The sequence below is a fragment of the Numenius arquata genome, chromosome 1 (assembly GCF_964106895.1).
Source record: "Numenius arquata chromosome 1, bNumArq3.hap1.1, whole genome shotgun sequence".
NCBI lineage: Eukaryota > Metazoa > Chordata > Aves > Charadriiformes > Scolopacidae > Numenius > Numenius arquata.
This window is the reverse complement of record NC_133576.1, coordinates 53845980-53866485: the sequence shown is the minus strand read 5'-3', so window position 1 is coordinate 53866485 and position 20506 is coordinate 53845980. Positions and strand designations below refer to the sequence as shown.

General features: G+C 40.5%; 1 protein-coding gene across 1 annotated transcript in view; it reads left to right on the top strand.

The window, feature by feature from the left end:
- Nucleotides 1–1698: 1698 nt before the first annotated feature.
- The window catches only part of PDK3 (pyruvate dehydrogenase kinase 3), a 60012-nt gene continuing 41204 nt past the window's right edge, over nt 1699–20506 (top strand). The window contains exon 1 of the mRNA XM_074159778.1: nt 1699–1804. Coding sequence (XP_074015879.1) covers nt 1699–1804 — 106 coding nt within the window. The remainder of the gene's footprint in view (nt 1805–20506) is intronic.

Below are 20506 nucleotides of genomic sequence, written 5' to 3'. Positions count from 1 at the left end.
TCCCAAATAAATCGAGCAAGCAGTAACCTTTTCCTTCCCTGGACTTGGTTCCATGGCTATAGCATGGCAGCAGCCATGTAGACTGCACAAGATTTTGACTTTCTCAGTAAAATTTTCACAGGAAATATGGTCAGAAAATTTTTCTAAAAGCTCTTGGGAGCAACTTAAGTGAGGTAATATGGCCGTTTCTAATGAAAGACAGAGATGTGCACGCACACCACTTCACTGTATTTAGAACAGTAAAGGAATGCAAATTTACACATCTACCTCACCAAAAGCATTTGGGAAACATTTCAGGCAGTTGGACTCTATGATCCTTATTGGTCCCTTCCAACTTGAGCTATGACAGCGACCTAGACAGGCTTGAGAGGTGGGCTCATGCCAACCTCATGAAGTTCAACCAGGCCAAGTTGAACAAGGCCAGCAAGGTCCTGCACCTGGGTCATGGCAATCCCAAGCACAAAGACAGGCTGGGTGGCGAATGGATTGAGAGCAGCCCTGAGAGAAGGACTTGGGGGTGTTGGTGGATGAGAAGCTCAACATGACCTGGCAATGTGTACTAGCAGCCCAGAAAGCCAACCGCATCCTGAGCTGCATCAAAATAAGCATGGCCAGCAGGTCACGGGAGGTGATTCTGCCCCTCTGCTCCGAGCAGAGTACTGTGTCCAGCACTGGGGCCCTCAGCACAGGAAGGACGTGGACCTGTTGGAGTGGGCCCAGCGGAGGGCCACAAAGATAATCAGAGGGCTGGAGCACCTCCCCTATGAGGACAAGCTGAGAGAGTTGGGGCTGTTCAGCCTGGAGAAGAAAAGGCTCCGGGGAGACCTTATAGCAGCCTTCCAGTACCTAAAGTGGTCCTACACAAAAGACGGGGAAGGACTTTTTACAAGGATAGGACAAAGTGTAATGGCTTCAAAATGGAAGAGGGTAGATTTAGATTAGACACTAGGAAGAAATTCTTTCCTGTGAGGATGTTGAGGCACTGGAACAGGTTGCCAAGAGGAGTTGTGGATGCCCCATCCCTGGAAGTGTTCAAGGCCAGGCTGGATGGGGCTTTGAGCAACCTGCTCTAGTGGAGGTGTCCCTGCCCACGGCAGGGGGGTTGGAACTCGATGCTCTTTAAGGTCCCTTCCAACCCAAACCATTCTATGACTCCGTGGATACCACAGGCTGGCAGCGGGCTATGCCGAGAAGGCGCCACACCCCTCCGCCATGCCAGGCGAAGGCTCTGCCCTTCCCCTTCAGCCCACCGCGGGGCCCGGCTCCCGTACCCCCTCAGCCGCCCGCTTCACGCCGGCTACCCCCCCCTCGCCAACCCCGCCCCAGCCTCGCGCCGATACGCCTGCGCGTGAGAGCGCCGCGGTCGTTGGGAGAGGACGGCGAACGGCCGCACGCGCCAGTCACGGGCGCCCGCCCCGCCCCTCCCTCCCGCGGGCGTGCGCGCACGGGAGGCCGGCCGGGAGCGCGCGGTAGAGGCGGCTCCCTCCGCTCGCCCCTCCTTTCCTCCCTCCCTCCCTTTCCCTCCCGCCGAGTCGGGCTGGGCCGGGTCGCAGAGGGCGAGGGGAGCCGCCGCCGGCCTGGGCGCTCCCCTGGTAGGAGCGCGGGTGGCTGAGCTGCTGCCGCCGCCGCCGGGGAGAGGAGGGGAGCGCAGCGGAGGGAGCGAGAGGCGTAGAGGAGCCGGGCGGGCCGCGCCGCGCCATGCGGCTCTGCGGGGCGCTGCTGAAGAGCCCCATCCCCAAACAGATCGAGTACTACTCCCGCTTCTCCCCCTCGCCCCTCTCCATCAAGCAGTTCCTCGACTTCGGTGAGTGGCGGGGCCGTAGCACCCACACACCCCGGGGTGAGGGGGAGTGGGGGTGGGGGTCCCCCGGCCCTCCTGGGGAGGGGGGAGCGGCGGCGGAGGCCGGCGCCTAGGCCTCGTCTCCTCGCCCGCCAGCATTTGGGCCTGCGGCCTGGGCAGCCCGGGGGGCACAGACGGGGGGGAGGGTGGCCAGGCAGGGGGCCCTGCCCGGCCTGGCGTAGCGGCGGCTTCCCCGGCCCCGGAGGTCCCGCAGGCCGGTGGGGGCCGGGTTGTGCGTGCGAGGCGGGCGGCTGCGGTGACAGCCAACCGTGCGTGGCCCTCGGCAGCCGGTGGTAAACACGGCCGCTGCTCCGCCCGGCCACCTCAGCCTCCTGGGGGGGTAGGCTCGCCTCTCTCTTTCCTTGCGTGGTTCCCAGACAGCAGGGGTCAAAATAAGGGTTTCTCACCTGAGATTTCCTGGGCTTAGTGAATGAAGGAGAGAGTAAGTCACTCATCACGAATGTGAAATTTTTCATCTGCCGTGCAGAGATTGCCTTAATTAAACCTCAGGCGTGAACTTTGGCAATACTTGTGTAGGAGACCCATTCGTGGAAAATTCATGCGCTTTAGGAAGCATTGCTGATGAATAAATACCATTTTTCTTCTCAGAAGCATGGGACTGAGAAACAGGAATGACTTGTGTTGCTGTTAGAAAACTGACGTTTTGATCTAGATAACAATAAACTTCTCATATCTGTATTAGAGGTTATTTGGCTCCTGCTCTCTGACACAAGAGTTGTTTAGATTTTGTTATCTTATGAAAGTTGCTGGCAGAGTAAATATAAAGGCCGTGCATAAGACCATGAAGCTTAATAGAGTGTTCCTTCATTCCAGTATTACACTAAAGGTGCAAGAAGACAAAAATGAGCCAGTGGTGTTAAGCCAGAAAGCGATTAAAAATGGAAACAATTGCACATTTATGGCAATGGTATTAGTAAAAGAAAGCTGCAAGTATTAAGAGCCTGCTCTGGGCTTGCTACCACATCTCAGTGAGACAGGCTTTTCTGTCATTTTAAAAAAAAACAACATCACACCTTGTCCTGTGATACATTAAAAGGAGAACCTGACTAGAACCCATACTTTTCCTTCTCTGGACATGTGAGTCTGTTCTCGCTTCCCCACCCCTTTCTTTGCTGCTGTGCTTCCCCTACTCTGGCATTTGTGCTCCTTGTGCCGTATCTTCTGTACTGGCAAGAGCAATGGCCTAAAACTTAGAATATCTTAGTGTTAGCTCTGGCACTAGACAAATCATTTCAACGTTGTCTGTTTGAAAGTTGGGTTTGTAAATTGTTGCTGGGGAAGTATTAATGCTTGTGGAGCTTTTCAGTTGTGACTAGAGAGATGTAAAGATTTGTTTTTGCTTTAATCAGTTGGGTTTTCTGGCAAAACTTTGGTTTTTGGTAAGGATTTCCACCATTCTAAGTTGTCCAAAAGCAAGTAGTAATGCAATAACATCTCCTGCATGGCAGCCTTTTAGTAATGCTGCTTTATTTTTTTTTAACGTTGTAGCATCTGCATTACTTCATGGTTTGAAAAGTGTTGCATGATTCTCCAGGAAAAAGTAGTCTCATTTTATGATTTTACGCCTGGTTTATATTAATGGAAATGAACAGGGTAAGAATGGTATGTTACAGCGTGGCCAGCCCTGTTCTTTGGATGTGCTCCGGTCTGTTGTCACTGGATGTGTCTGTGGAATCTTGTGTATACATAGGCTATATATTTAAGTGTATTCATGTCTGAAGACTAACGAGAGACTATATAGGCTTTGATGTTTAAAAACCTCTGAAGGAAAAAAGCCTACAGTTTTGGCTTCTAAGATCACCGGGGAGTTTCTAAGATTAGTAGTCTTATGTCACGTCAGCCTTGTTAAAACTATCAACTTGATCTTAATAAGCCTTATGGGCCATTTAACATCTCCACTTATTTTCTCGTTAGTGTCTGTGTTTACTTAGGAAACCTCGAGTAGGAAGATTACAGCAGTTTAATCAAATAGATTAAAAATAATGTAGTTATTTAAATTGTGTGATCCTAGCTGTTGATGGCTTTGGGTAATTTCAAGTTCTTTTGGAGACTTCAGAGGCCTAGAGGAGAAATTAGCAACAAAACATAAGATGTTGGTGCAATAATTTTACCATTGGAGACATAGAAGGCCTGGACAATATGCACTGTATCAGGGAGCTATGTTACTTCTACCTAAATTACCCAAAAAAGAATTTGCTGGTGGCATAGTATGAAAGTATTCAAGAGAGCAAATATGCCAAGCATAAGGGTACTACTGTGATACTGAAGGTTGAGTTCCGTTGTGTTTGCCTAGCCTGACTATTTGATGGGAGGGAGGCTCTGTTTTGTAGTCAGCTTATAGAGGGTACCTAATGTCTCACTTAAAAAGAAATGGTATTTTTGTTGAGCTACCTAAATGTAGTGCTTGTGTTACAAAAAGATGACTAAATTTTCAACAAATACTAAAGAAGAAGCCCAAAGGAATGTGTGAGTGACCCTCTCATGGCAGCCTGTGACTTTGTCTGATGTACGTGCGTTTCTTGTATTAAAAAAAAAAAAGAGGAATTTGCACTTACTGCAATTCAGGTTTTTTTTGGAGAAGGATTTTTTACTTCATTTCTGCCAAAAATGAAACTACAATATGGTCTTTACGTCTTCTTTTTTGTATTGGTTATTGGTTTAGACTAAACTGGCTTCTAAATTTGTCTCTGCAAAATCCTGGTGAGCAGGGAGAGAGAAACTATGTTTCTCATGGGCTGAAGAGTCTCTCCAAATGCACTTGGTGGCAATGTATACTGACATGCAGCTTAGACCTCTTTCTATTACTGATTAACAGTGTGGGTTGAATGGAATAAAGTTGTGTGCATAATGGGGCTATAGAGTCTATTCCTTTCCAATGATAGAAATTAATGGTGATTAATCAAAAACTTTCTCATGTAGCTTAATTCAGTTAATTAAGTCACTATAAAAAACAGTTTGGCTGTTTAAGGTGGCTCACTAGTACTAAAAGCCTGTGAAACGAACCAGAAAGCAGTACTTAAAGCAGTGATTCTGTTGGGTTTTATAGCTGAGTCCTGTTTGTGTCTGCATACCATGTTCTGCCATACGTGATTTACTTCTGTTGAGCTTGCAGCTATCTTTGTAGCTGCCGCCAACTATGTAAGAGGTTACTGTGTCATGGGCTTGGGACCTCTACGTCGCAAAGTGTGAGTTATGAGTGCTCAGATCCTGTGCTGCTTTTTTTTTTTCTGTGTGTTCATTTTCTGTTCGCGCTCTCTTCTTGAGTACTGTTCATTCAATTTCTCTCTTACAAAGTGTATTTCACAAGATTCTTGTGCAATCTCATTCCTTTGCAAAAGAATGACCTTCCATAAATGTGTTTTAATAAAGTAAGTTTTGACCTTGTATAATGCTAGCATGTCATTCTAGGTTTATCCGGCCTCCAAAATTATTCTGGTGTGGAAAAAAACAAAAACAAACTCAAACCCACTGGATTCGGCTCTGGAAGTTACTTTGGTAGATTTCCAAGTGTAGACATTACTAAATGAGGCAGTCTGCTATAAGTACTAAAATATCTTTTCCAAAATAAACTTGTAAGTAGAGATATAGTTTAACCTTCAGGTACATGCATCTTTTGTACACTTTGGGAGCTAGACTGAGGAAAAAAATGCCCATACCGGAGATATATATTTTGTGTCAGCTTTGATATAGCATCTCAATTTAGATTTGCTTCAGCTGTGTAAGGTGGGCCTTAGAGGATGACAGGTTAATCCAAAATACCCAATAATCTTCATCAGCAACTACATACATGGGTAACCAATCAGTCACGTATGCCTAGGGAAGGTAAATAACCCATCAGACAGGTCTACTTGAGGAAAGCAAAGTTTCTATGTCTAGGAGTATCCTGATGTTTAAAAAAAGGCACAAAGAGATTTGACCTCGTTCTGCCTGCACTACAACCTGGCTGAGTACGAGATAAAACCCTTACAGCTGTACTAATGCTGAACCGTGCCTGAGGTAGCAAGCTCCATGCAACTACATGGTTTGGGTTGTGTTAGGGTACCTCAGTTGACAGTAAAGATGTTAATGAATATTTCATGAAATGTTTGTACTGAAAAGGTTGCATATAAAATAATTAAGCACAAATAAAGACAGGGGTGAAATATAAATTGTGTAATGCTTTGATGATGCATGAAAGAGTCATTTGAAGTTGTGCTAGTGTTAACATTGTGAATGTATGCCAGTATGCTGTACTCCTCTAGTACTCATTGCTACTGCTCAGCTAATGAATGCCTGAGACTTCTGTGAGTCTGAGGTTTCTTTCGTCAAAAATATGTACCGTGTGCTTTTGGAGCTTGTTTAGTACTCAAGCTATCTTGGCCAATTGTACTTAGCTCTATTCTAGCCTTTTCTAAGTCTCAAACCACATGTTTTGGATGAATTTTGTACCTATGAGGTTAAACTTTGCTTTTGGTTAGCTCTTTGTACGTATAGGTAAAACGTAACAAAATGGTACTTACCCCTTCTTCTTTGTCGTATTTTGGTGTTCATGTACTAGTACATAGTTAATAATGAGTTTAACCAAAAAAGTCATGTATTTACTTAAGATAGAAGGTGGTGAAGCATAGTGAATTCTTGTTGTGGAATGTGGCTTAGGAGATCCCGATTTCGTAGGTTATAATCAAAATATCTGTGGCAACTGCTACAGCTACTGGCATTGAAAAATATCACAAAGGTTGTAACTTAGTAATTTTACTGTGCTGTGAACAGCTGAGCATGCAGCAGATAATCACAGTGCATGCAGTTTGGGAACTGTTGTGTCTGGGGCCATATCTGGAGGAAAATATGCGAAATGGATCCTCCCCATTTTTAAGTATAACTTTTGGGATGAAATAGTTTCATTTATGTGATACCTATTCAACTTAGCTGTCTTGAGGAAACTTGTAGGCCTCCTCCAAAACTGCTCTAAATATAAAGAGTAGGCCAGGTGTTGGCATTGCTGTTGATTGCTGTCAGTTGTACGTGCAGTATTAGATCAGGTTTCTGCAAGAGCGTGTACGCTGCGTGTTGTCTTGTTGGCGACAGGCATGTGTCAGCACTGGAACTGAAAATGTGCCATTGGAAAGGCAGCTAGCAGATACAATTTGAACAAGGTGTGGGGGTAGGAAAGTAGAGGTTGAAGGCAGTCTTATGTCTCCAGATATAATTATTAATCTTCTGATGGAAAATGACTATTAGAAGATTATTTTTTTACACAAAAATATATTAGAAGTATCATGTTTTTTTAACACAACTTTAGTGGAGAGACCGTATATCTTAAACACAAAGTTTAGGGATCAAAGGTACTATTAAATAATTACCTGCCATTTAGTGCATGCAACTGCGGGTTTTTTTCTACTGCTGTCTGTGCATTGACCTTAAAACCGTACACTTGATTTAAGTGTGTCTTCAAAAAAAGATTTCCTCTTAGCATGAATGCTAACCACTGAATCAGATCAGAAAGATGAATGCTAGTCAGGCATTACTGTCTTTTATTTTCATCTGACTGGTTTCAGCTTCCAACCAGCAGTTTTGGTATAGCTTTTGTTGGTAGGCTGGGATCCTTTAATGCCTGGTATTTTTTCACTATGAAGTATTTTACACTGTGATGGAATATTTCTTTTCCTGATATTGTAAAGCTAAATACATTCTTTAAATGAGTTATTTCAAGTCTTACAAAAATACAGTGGAATTAACTTTTTTGGCTTTTCCAAGTTTTTCAATATTATTTTTTAAATGTGTCTGTTAAAGCTTTAAATAGAATCCTTATAGGCGTTTTGCCTAATGCTGGAATAGAATCATTTTACTGCTATTTTGTTTTTACCTTGAAAGGCTAGCCTTTTGTGACAGTGGAAGCTGGCTTGTCTGTCTGCTTTTGTTCTTGAATTATTTTAGGGTTATTGCTTTTCTGTATTCAGTCCTTCATTCTTTAGATCTCAGTGTGGATAAAGTTTGCATTTCATAATATAAAAAAGGTTTTTCTTTGAGTGGGTTGTAGCATAGCAATTATCTGGAAACCTTTGTTTGATGCAACTGTTATTTATAACCTGTTACTATTTACAACTCTGCCACTCTGGCAGGCAGTGATATGCCAATACTATATATAATATTGAAGGTTTTTACAAGGCCTAATATTGATTGTTGTGAAGGTCTGGAAGAGTCATTGTGGTTACATAACTTTGTTCAGCAGTCACTATTGAATTGTGATATGGTGGAGATGTTTTTGCATGAGTGTGTGAGTACTATGTAGTATGAAATCGCAGGGCATTTAATTTACAGAATTATCTGTATCAGTCACTTTTGGAGGCTGTTTCAGGGATTAAGTGTACTTGTTTGATAGTCACTTTCTTTTCAGAAAAGGTTTGTTTTCAAATTTCATGCTGCTAGTTAAATCTTCATTAGTGCAGTTCTGTGAAGTTTTAATGAAAAAAATTAGCTTTGGTTTAAATTGTTAACTATTTTGATTATGCAGTAAGAGAACGCTTCATTTCTATAAATAGTTGAGATTTCATATATTCTGAATTCAGTATTTTTGTATAATCATAGGGCAAATTCCAGAAGTTGCTGTGAGTGATCAAACTGGATCACTGAGGCAATAGATTTTTTTTTTTTTTTTTCCTTTGGGTGCTATACGGGGTAAGCATGGGATATTCTGCCTTCTGTAGGTGATTTGACTGGCCACTTGTTGTCTGCAGGCATAGGCTAGTAGTCTGCAAGTGAGCATCCTTCAGCTGATGGGATTGATTGTGGTTTTGTTTCTGTAAATGGCAGAAAATTTCTTAGTCTCTGTTCTGTTTGTCTTTGGAGTGACCAAAGGTGCTGTTGCAGCCCTCTGCCTTCAGGTGCTCAGGGAAGGAGATGATGTTATGCTGCATGCGGACATGTGTGCGTTCTCATGCATTTTTTTTTTTTGCTGAAGCTAATGTGGCATTGAAGCAGACAGTGGAATGCCTTTTTGTGAAAGACAGAAGACAAGAATGCCTAATTTGCATGAAGTAGTAAACAATGTTTTGGTTTTTTGGTTTTGTGGATTTTGGTTCTTTTTGGCAAGTAACAGAAGCGATAGAGTATACAGCTTACCAGAAATTGGGAACTTGACAAAACTACTTGCTGGAAGGACAAAAAGGTAGGATTTGCAGTTCTTGAAGACCTAAGAATGTTTGGGACACCTTTTTCTTCTAGAAACTGGTAGAAATTGTTACAGTGCCTGTTTTAGACTAGATTTGGACTAATGAGGAGATTGAAAATCTGCTTGAAAATCTGAAACTTTATTAAGTTTTGATGAAAATAGTAATGAATTGATAGCATTCCTTCCCCTTGGGAGTGGAAGAAATGACAGCTAGTAACTTTAAAGTAGTGTAACTATTACAAGGTAAGGAAATAGGTAGATAGGGTCTCTTCTAAGACATAAGGAATGTAAGATGATCTGTTAAATTCTGAAAGAGAAATTATGATGCAGGCAGAAGCAAGCAGTAGAGCGGTGCTAGGAGTTCCAGAAATACTATTCATTAAAAAATAATCATATGAAAAGTGGAAGAAGGAGATATGTATCTTGAGTTGCAGTACAAATAACAACTAAGGTGAAAAGTTGGGATAGAAAAGCAGAGAAAAAGATGCCGAGATAATTTATAGTAACTGGGGAGAATGCTGAAGTATAGCATTTACTTGATTAAAGTAAGTACATAATGATAAAGACTACTGAATTCATCTTTGCTTTGATCTTCAGAAAAAGACAAATTGTATCCAGAAACTTAAAGGAAATTACAACTCCCCCCTGTCCCTGATACCTCATTTTATCCAAAATTTGTATATTTAGAGCCTCTTGGCTTAATGGGTGCCAGAAGAACTAAACCAATGCTGTGTTTTGTGTGTAGCTGACCACTTTCTTCTGCAAATGGGAGTGCCTGGTGCAGCACAGCTGTTGCTTGCATGCTTCATGGAAATAATCGATGGTGATGGCCTCAGGATTGTGGAAGTGGGAAAATACACTAGTTGTCTTTTAAAGAAAAGGAAGAGGAGGACATTAGAATAAGTCAGGTTGACTGAAGTAGCTGGAAAAAAAAAAAAGATAGAGCTAATAATGAAGTAGTATGTAGATAAGCACCAAGAGATAGTAAGTTGATAAAGAGACAATAAATTGTGTTGAGGCAGTCTGATTTCCAGGTTACTTTGATGTTTGCTAAGGCAGTAGCAGTAGATGCTGTACCCGACTTTTTATAAAGTTTTGGCACAGTCCCATGTAAAATTTTTAATTAAAAAAACCCCAAACAACAACAACCCCCCTCTTCCGCAACCCCACAAAAAACTTAAGATGAGATTACTATATAGTGGGTGTGTAGTGTTCTGGTGGGCTGACCCCAGCCAGCAGCTCAGCCCCCACGCAGGTGCCTGCTCCCATCCTCGCACCCCTCATTGGCACAGGGGAGAGGATCGGAAGGGCAAAAGTGAGAAAACTCACTGGGTCGAGATAAAGACAGTTTAACAAGGAAGGAAGGAGGAACAAGTGATGCAAAGGCAGTCACTTACCACGTCCCATGAGCAGGCTGACACCCAGCTGATGTTGGTGTAATGGCTGTCTTGGGGAGACAGTCACCTCGTTTTTTATTGCTGGGTGTGACATCATGTAATATGGAACATCTCCTTGGGAGCTTGTGTCAGCTGTCCCAGGTCTGTCCCCTTACAGTCTCTTACCCACCCCCAAAACTACTTGCTGAGTGCAGGAGAAAGAGAGGCGGCCTTCATGCTGTGCAAGTGCTGTTCAGCAATAGCCAAAAGTGAGTGTCACCAACACTTTTAATCACAAATCTGAAGCCCTACACCTTATGGGTTGCATGTGAGGAAAGCTGAATTCATCCCAGCCAGACTCGGTACACGTTTATGAAGAACATTCCATATATACTCTACATTTCACTAGCATCCATTGATCTTCACGGTACTGATCTGTGGAAAGTGAGTAGTATTTCTCCAGTTCCCCATGGTCCAAAACAATATAATCCGTAATGGAATTAGGCATAGATTTGGGATTTGTTTTATGTAATTCCATAGTTACTATATTAAATCAGGTTTTCTTGATGCCAGTTATCCTTAGTATATTAGTGTTTTTTAAAAGCCACCTTTCCCCTCAAATTGCTAAAGTATTTTACAGGCTGTTACTTACCCTTTTTAAAACACGTTTATGATTTTTTTGTGTGTTCCTGGAGTCAGTTAAATGTAACTTTTCTTCTTGGAATAGTGGGTTGAAAGGACAGATTAGAGCACTGAACTGTGTATCTGAGATACGCAATTTTTGTCCTTTTTTTGATGCTTTGTGTGTTATAAGAGACTACTAAATTGACCCCTTTTTTTCCCTCTGAACCTTTCTATGTAAATATGACATTGTCTCTTACATGTTTCTTTGCCCTGTTCAAATTATTTTTGTTGTCTGAGAAGAGGCTACTCTTACTCTGTGTGTGTGTATATAAATATATAACTGGCATGTTAGTTTGTAGTCAATGTAAAATAAGTAACACGGTATTATAAATACATTCACTGACTTAATTCCTTAAAATAATACACGTGCAAAGTTTAGTTGACATTTCTCAGGTTTAAGACTGTAAAAAGAGAAAGAAGCAAATTTAAAAAGTTACAAAATGACTTTTTTCTAAAAAAATAATTTACATTTTAACTGCTACTTCTTTGTTTTAGTCCTTGTTTATGCTTTTCTTAGAGATTTGGTAGACTGGATAAATACATTCAAACCCTGGTAACTAGCAGTGGTATAGAGGAATCCTCTAATCTTCTTTTTTGCAATGAGGTTTGTTAATTATCAAAAGCATTTTGTAACAAGATGGTTAACAGTCTAATACATTTAACCTCAGTGGGACTGAAGGGAAACTGGACCACATGGTATTGGCAGTACTTTTATGTAATTGGTATTAACTGTGTGAGTCTTTCCTCATAAATGTTAATTTTATTTATGTTGGAGATTTGGAGTGTGTTTCCCTTTGGCATGTTGACAGGGACTAAAAGATAAAGCAGAGATTTGTATTTTTCTGGAACAGTTAGTGGGAATTATGGATGTTTTCCATAAAGGTTAGGGGGGAAGTTGTTAAAGCTGTGAGAGCTTAAGGAAAGTGTCAAAAACTTGGAATATCTACTTATAACCTTCAATGTGAAATAGATATTCACCTTTTATGGGAGGAAAAGGTTATTACAAGCTCAAAGGAGCAAAATTCTTTTTTTTTTTTTTTTTTTGGTTCAGTTTATTGTAACAGAATCTGATCAGAGAGCAACAAACAGGGAATAAAGTTTTTTTGGCTTGGTGTTTTAAGCCTCATCTACATTTAAAAAAAACTTTAAATTTGTTTTAAAATTTTGAGTCTCGCCAGAACACAACACTAAATTTGTTTTGTCCGGGATCTCTTGTTTGAAAGCCACAGAGCCCTTTCACAGCGTAGGCCAGGGTCGATGTGCAGCCCAGTACGCGTGCCTGTCTCCTGCTCTGGGACTGTTCCCTGCTTAGGTCTCAGGAGTGTTAGTGGAAGAGAAGCTGATGTGGACTGAAGAGCCACTTTTTTTAGAGGCTTCTTGCACTTGGTTAGGAAGGGAGTCTTTGGGTTGTATGGATATGTTGAGGATTAGGAACCTGATCCTGGGCCATGGCTTCTCCTAAGAACATTTTGGCTCTTTGCCTGTCAGGTACTGTGGGGAGTGCCTGTGATAAGGGCAAGACAAAGCCTCGCTGCTGAAATGATTCATCTGACTTCCAGCCTGCTCCCAAATTGCTCTAAGGAAAAACAACCTTGGGCCTGTGCGTCTAAAAGAACAATATAGCCTGCCGGTAATTGCTTGAGCACTTCTGCACTGAACTTTATAGATCATTTAGATCACTGTGCTTTCTCTTGGCAAATACTTTAAAATACTCAAAAAGTTACTTTATTAGAACCAAGTGTTAAGCAGTTCAAAGTTATTTTTAGGTCAGGGAAGCTTATTTTAAAAATTCATGCTTTTAATTTGGGTTGCTCTGTATAATAATACATGTTACTGGTTTACAGCTTTTAGAAGCGGTTGCTTATTAATCTGCTCCTTTTGAGAGAGGGACATACATCTTCCCTTGAGTTTTTTCTGTGAAAGGAAGGCTGTGGCTTTAAGAGTTACAATTAATGATTGCAGTTTGACTAAGACTTTGGTAGATCTGCAGTGTATTGTGCATCTGTTGATTCCTTCTGTTGATCTGTTCCAGTGCAGTAGTAAGTTAAGCTGCTTTACAGCACAGTCAGTTTCATTTGGAGGACCATTTACTTGAAACAGGCATACTAGAGTTCACAAGTTAGGTATCATAACTTACTACATTATTATTACCACATTATTTATTATTTCATTAGTGTATAGCTAATCTGATAATAAATGTAGTGATCTTATCCATGTTGAGCTGTCCAGTTGTGCTAATGACAGCTGTCTGACTTTTTGTCCTTTACATGAAAATGTGAGCTGACTTTTTCTTGTCACCAATGGTATTCATCTATATGGTGATAGCAATTAATACAGATAAGACGTAAACAAGCTGACTCTCTTTCAGAGATTTTGGAAATAAGTGGAGATAAGTATATTTTTTTTCTATGTACAAATTGAAGAGTAGTTATACTTACGTAATTTTGAACTTTTTAAGTTGAAGTCTAGACCTTTGGCTTCTCAATGGGATTTGGTCTGGTCATTTAGACAGCAAAATATAGGCTAACGCATTCTCATTAGTGAATGATATTCTGAAATTTTACTTCGCAATAGAAAGTAAATGCTGCAGTTGGCCTGGCAGTCAAAGAGTGCTTGAGTCTGTTGTTACTTGAATTGCATAAATCAGAAATGGTTTATTAAGCTCAACTGTTTCTGTACTTCAGCTCCAGTAATTTATCTGAAAGATGTGTCACATGACTGTTGGAAAGTTTAACTGGAAAGCTAACTAGCATGTGAGCTGGCCAGTTTGGCAGCATTGAACACACCCAACACTAAAATGACACAGAGTGGAAATCGGTGGTCGTACAGTGTTAACAACTAATTTCTTGTCTACAAACACAAATAATTTGGATTGAGAAGAGTCAGTGTACCTGTGTCAAAGCATGCTTTCCCTTAAACTGTAAAGATGCACCTATTAATGGGAATTGGACTGAAGAGCAGAAACAAGCTATGTGGGAAAGCTTACTTGCAGACTTAATTCCTCTAGCTTCAGCTGGTTTTCTGGCAGCAGTTATTTAACAAAACTTAATTGCTTAGACTTCAATAAAACTGAAACTTTTATTGTAGTTTGATAAGATGTAAAAATATTTTTCTGTTCTTAATTCTTCAAGTTTCATTTTTTAAAACTTCAGAGATTCTCCAGTTTCCTTACTAATGTAGAATAAGTCTCTTAATATGCTGATCATACGTGCAAAGAGAAAACATGTCCTTAAAGCAGGGCACTTCAATGAAAAAACTGTGAAGGCTGGTGGAAGTAGCCTTAGAGACCAATGATGGAACTTGGGCTGAAGCTTAGGTCTGGGATGTCTAAAACCAGGCTGAATACCTGAGGTTTGTGTGGCTCATATCCTTAAATTTGGCCATCCGCTGGCTACTTGTGTTGGAACAGCTGTGCAGGTTGTGGTTACTATCCTGTAGCACAGCGTGGTAGGTCGGAAAAGGGAATCCAATTTCAATGTACAGCTTCCTTAGAGGCAGCCTGTGGTAGAGGGTGAGGGTCAGCAAGAGTCAGCATCTTCAGTTATGTTGTGTGTGTTCTTTTTCCTTTTGCTTCATCGGGTTTTACAAAGCCCTGTCTTTTAGCAAACAAACAAACCCTGTACGCTTTTTGTGGGATTGAAATTTTTAGTGGTTGGTGAGATAAATACCTGGAGACTATGCTGAAAATGTCTATTTCTACTGGGGAATAGGAATGTTTTTGGAGTTGGGGTTGTTTTGGTTTTGTGGGTTTTGTTTTGTGTGGTGTTGGTGTTGGGTTATTTTGTAGCCACATTTATTGAGGCTGTGCGAGCATAGCTTGTTTGCCTTTTAATATATAGCCCATGCTCCTGAAATGGTATATAATCAGTTGAATTGATTGATCCTTCTTTATTTTTGTTTTCCTAGATTCAGCAGCAAGTTATTAGTTTTAGCCTTTGCTTTTTCTTTGTTTTTCTCTGATGCCTTGATCTTTTTTGTATTCTTCTGAAGATTTCTCCACCCCTCTGCTTTACTTTTTTTTTTTTTTTTGCCTGTTTTGTTTGCCTGTGTAGGAACCAAGAAGTATTCTGGAAGCTCAAGAGAAAAGGGTAGATATGGTCGATCACTCCTGCCTTCCCCTCTTTCTTCCTTTATTTTGCCCTAGATGAAAGCAATGGTAGTAGTTTCGCGGGGATAGGAGGTGAAAGGCTTCTGATCTTGTTTTTATGGATTCTAAATGGAGTCATACAACAGGTGGGACTGTGCTGCTTTTAAGTTTTAAAGTAGTGTGGTATCTAATGTCTCGGCTGGGTGTTAGATACATGGTTCATGGCAAGAAGTAGGCTTCTGTGTGCAATGAAAAGACTAAAAAGAGCACTTAGTTTCTTCTTTTCCTGTCTTGTCTGAGATGTGTTAATACTCAAGAAACTACTGATGCTTTTATGATGTGACCCCAGCAGTCCAGTATCTGCTAGGGATGTGACAGCCGTATTAGGTTTTTGGTGCAGGTGACTTTGAAGGATTACTACTGTAGTCTGTTCTCAAAGGGGTATTTCATGAATGTGGGAATCTGGCAGCTGAACTGAGAGCATTTGATAATGTTCTGGAGGAGCCAGAGTTCATGGTCTCCTGCTGAGTTTCTGCCCTCTTCTGCAGCAAAATCAAGGTTTGCCTACAGCCTTCTGTATGGAACTAATCCTTTTGTAATCTGAATCTTGGACGGCATAGTATTGCCCTGGCAATTTGTAAAATTTGCCAGAATTGAATCAGGGTCTGCTGCATGTGTTTGAATAGTCTCTATATTGTTTGTGCCTCTTGTTGCAGGAACCAGAACAAAAGTTTTCTTTAGGTCCAGCTTTGCACCAGTTCTCTAATTCTATCAGCACGATGGAAAGAACTGAAAAAATACTGGTTCAGAGAGAGCACTGTGAATATTCATTTCTTTCAGTTGAAAAATACTTTATTCCCCTACGTGCTACAAGCATATGATCCCTAGAGCCTGAGCATTACATTTGTTTTCTGTTTCTTAGCACTATGGGACAAAAGGTGAAAAACAGAAAAGATGAGTAAATGTTCAGAGAAGAGGGGGAGAATAGATTAGTAGAGAAAACTGACTGGAAGTAGAACTCTGCTCCCTGAATTTTCTTTGGACTGAACATCCACCAGTGGTAATATTGGTGTATAGCCCCCAAACATTCCACTTTTAATCTTTTTCCATCTGATGGTATATTTAGAAGACCTAATCTGTTCAAGCCTGCTTTTGTAACCTCAAAGCTTCTGGATCATGTTTTATTTATGCATTTTCTTACCCTTTTTTTTCTCCTCTGATACCTGTCTAATTGAATAAATGGCATCATTTATTTTTGGTGGAAATTTCTAACACATTTTCACATCTAAGAAAGTTGATTTTAATATCAAATGCCACCTTCCGGCTGATCTTCTTATGAAATCTTAATGTCTTACTGTTTTATTTAAATAAGTTTACCTATATTTTTGATTTAAACTTGAGCAAGGATAGTGTGGCCAGTAGGTTGAGGGAGGTCATTCTCCCCCTCTACTCTGCACTGGTGAGGCCACAACTGGAATATTGTGTCCAGTTCTGGGCTCCCCAGTTCAAGAGAGACAGGGAACTACTGGAGAGAGTCCAACGTAGGGCAACTAAGATGATTAAGGGATTGGAGCATCCCTTATGAGGAAAGGCTCAAAGAGCTGGGGCTCTTTAGCCTGGAGAAGAGAAGGCTGAGGGGAGACCTTATCTATGTTTACAAGTACCTAAAGGGTGGGTTGAAGGATGATGGAGCTGGACTTTTTTCAGTGGTTTCCAGTGATAGGACGAGGGGCAACGGGCACAAGCTGGAACATAGGAAGTTACATTTAAATACGAGGTGAAACTTCTTTACGGTGAGGGTGACAGAGCACTGGAACAGGCTGCCCAGGGAGGTCATGGAGTCCCCTTCTTTGGAGACTTTCAAGACCCGCCTGAATGCAGTCCTGAGTAGGCAATTGCTCTAGGCAATCCTGCTTTAGCAGGGGAGTTGGACTAGTTGATCTCTAGAGGTCCCTTCCAACTCTGAGAATTCCGTGATTCCGTGACAGTCAAATCAGTTCTTCAGGTGTGTCATAGTTCACTGCATAAGCAAATGCACTATCATTAGAGATTCTCTCTGTCTTGTGGATGGCAACCATTCCAAATGCAGCAATGTTTGTGGAGGTACCATCCCCCTGTATTGTTCCAAACTGTGGCTTGTTTCTATCATGTGTAAAGCTGTTATATGGAAGGCTGTCCATGGAATTTTCTTCACTGACCTTAGTTTGATGTAAAGCCCAGGGATTGCTGCTTAGATCCTTGTTTAGCTGATGTTCTCTTCTTATTTTCACTATGTTGAAGGCTGTGTCTATTGTTAGACACATTGTCTGTTACGTTGACTGTACTTAAATGAAACAATCTCAAGATTGGCATCACAGTTTCTCTTCGGTGCTGGGTTTGACCTGCAGATTTGAAGGTGGCAGAGGGGAGGTCATGAATGTGCATTTTTTTATGTGACTTTTTTGTAGGGTGACTGACTAGCCCAGACAGGTAAGATTGTTCAGAATATTGAAGAAGGTAGAGCATTTATTGAACAACCTTTTTTTTAATAAAAGACTTTTTAAAGATCTGCTGTGGTGACACTGGCATTTCAGGTTTTGTGCTAGGTACACATGTAGTAGTAATCATTTGAAATAATTTCGGGATTACTTTCTTCACAACTATCTTGCTTTTTATCACCATTTTCCTGTGAAAGTAACTTCTATTGTATAACTTAATTTACACAATCTGTGCTGCATTTTTACTAACTCCATCTTGCTTCAGAGTTCTCACTTTTTGCTTGTTTCTCTCCCTGTGAATAATGTGCTTTCTGTGAATTGCAGTGCTTTCTTTTTGCAGGTCTGGTGACCACCTTCTTTTGGATCACAAGAGAATTAAGGCTACAAAGAATGTTAGGCAGTGTTCAATCTAGTCTGTAGTTCAGAGACTGAATCAGCTAGCTTAATGTAATTTTAGCCCTTAACTTCACTAGCAAAAGAGATAGGTATGAACCCCATATATCATGTGATGTCTCACTTTCCTTCTTGACTTGTGTTTCGAGTAGAGTCTTCTAGTATTTCCATTTTCAGTTTTTTAAAAACATGCTTTTTAAAGCATTTCAGTTTTGTGTGTGTGATCTGCATTATCCAGAAGGTAGAGAGATCTGTTTGCTCTGTGTGTTCCTAGGTATATAAATGTATATGCATAAAATAAAACTGATGCTGTCCACTAGAATGTCCTTTTTTGGCTGTTCTGCCTGCATGAAACATTGATTATCAAGTTGAGCAGAAGGAGTTTTAATGAAGTATAATTAATTCTAGGGATTACTCGCATACCTGATAAAGGGCCTGATTTGCAATGTCTGTAATGTATCTGTCCTTCATTCTTCACAAGGGTATTAACAAAACATAGTACTGCTTAATTCTTCTGTGGAACTCTGTCAGAGTTCTATCTTTACAAAAACCAACACAGAGCATGTGAAAAACTAATTGCATTTCTGATGCACTTAGGTGTGCAGCTTATGTATCTCCAAAATTAAAATCTTTAACAGCTCAACAGTTTGACACAAGAACAACTATTCCTGATGGATTTGTATACCTCCAAAAGTGAGGGGGTTTCTGTCATTTTTACTTTTTCAATTAATATGTTCAGGCCTAGCTAAAATATGCAGTGAAATTCCGTTGGTGTTGAAGGGATATGAAGACTTGGACTGTTGTCCTTTGAAAAAGTCTTTGGGTGTTTTTAATGCCAACATATTCATTTTACTTAGAAAAACATAGATGGAAAGAAGGCAAGATAAAAAAGAACCCTAATTAATGACTAACGGTTAAATAATGAGGAGTAGTGGACTGTAAAAGTGAAGGCAAATGCCTTACCGTAGGTTTAATATCAAGATGAGAATGTTGTACAGATAACCTTATTAGAACCTTTTCTGTCTCTAGCAGTGTAGATTCTGTTTTGTCATTAGTTGAACAGTGAGGTCCTGCTTCCCCACCGTAGAGCTCAGTCTGTTGCTGGCCATTGATGGCAGGATGGCTGTTCGGAGGTGGACCCTGCATTTTTTTGTTTCTCAAGTCTTCATAGTTTTTCTTATTTATATCCTGCCTCTGGAAGAAATTTATGTACAGTATTTAACCAGTAGTTGCACTGATGTCTGTAAAACTACTCAAGACAATAAATTTACAAATAAAATACGTAGGTTAAGCTTTTCCTTTATGCCAGTGATCTTCACATTGCGTCTTCAGCCTCCTCCACAGTATTTCTATAGTTCAGTGATTTATAGGCAAAAAATCAGGACTTCTCAGAATTAAAAATAAATATTAATTTCCTATAATTTAACAAGATAGCATAAAGCTGTATTTGCGATATATTGCTTCAGGTTATAAAAACAATGGGCCTTCTATTAGTAATTTATGACAAAAGCTGTACTCTTAGTGTATTATAGTGCCATGTTAGCATTATACTTCCGTGTCATTGTATTTTGCTTTGAAGCCTGCATCTACCATAGATCTTCAGTTCACCATAATTAAACAGCTGTCTGACACAGCACCCCTTGTTTCTGGAAATAAAGCTAAATAAAGACCTTGATGCCTAGTGCAATGTAGTTGCCTACAACTAGCAATGCCTAGTTTGCCCTAGGACATAGGATTACTGTATTCTTTATTCTATTTGAATTCATACAAAGGTAAGCAGGTCATATTTGTATTATTGAATAACTTCTTGGGGGGCTGCGGTATAAATCAGAGAGATTATTCCCAAGTTTCACTTTAACCCTGAGAGAATGACTTCCAATTCCCTTGAACTGAAACAGGTGGATATAAACTGGCTTTAGCCTGTGGTGTTTAAGACAAAAGCCTGGTTCTGGCAATGTGTATCGACTCAGCTGGAATGATAACCAAATCAGGAAAGAATGCTATATATTTTGAAAAAAGATGTAGCAAAGCAAAAATAAAGCCAACCTATAAAAAAAATTATATCTGACTGTAGGCTAAACCTGCAAAATTGGTACTACAGCTTACCAGAACGCTGTTTCTGGAAGATCTTTAGAGCTTAGACTTACTTGTGTATGATGAATTTATATTAAGAAAATGCCTAACTCAGATTTTATTTTTTGTACTTAGTAGGGTGTCCCTCATTTTGATGAGTCTAGTTGTACAGGTGTTGCAGCCAAGGAGCATCTGCTAGGGAGATTTCCTTTTTCCTTTTCCTTTTTTTCCTTTTCCTTTTCCTTTTTTTCCTTTTCCTTTTTTTCCTTTTCCTTTTTTTTCCTTTTCCTTTTCCTTTTTTTCCTTTTCCTTTTTTTCCTTTTCCTTTTTTTCCTTTTCCTTTTTTTTCCTTTTCCTTTTTTTCCTTTTCCTTTTTTTTCCTTTTCCTTTTTTTTCCTTTTCCTTTTT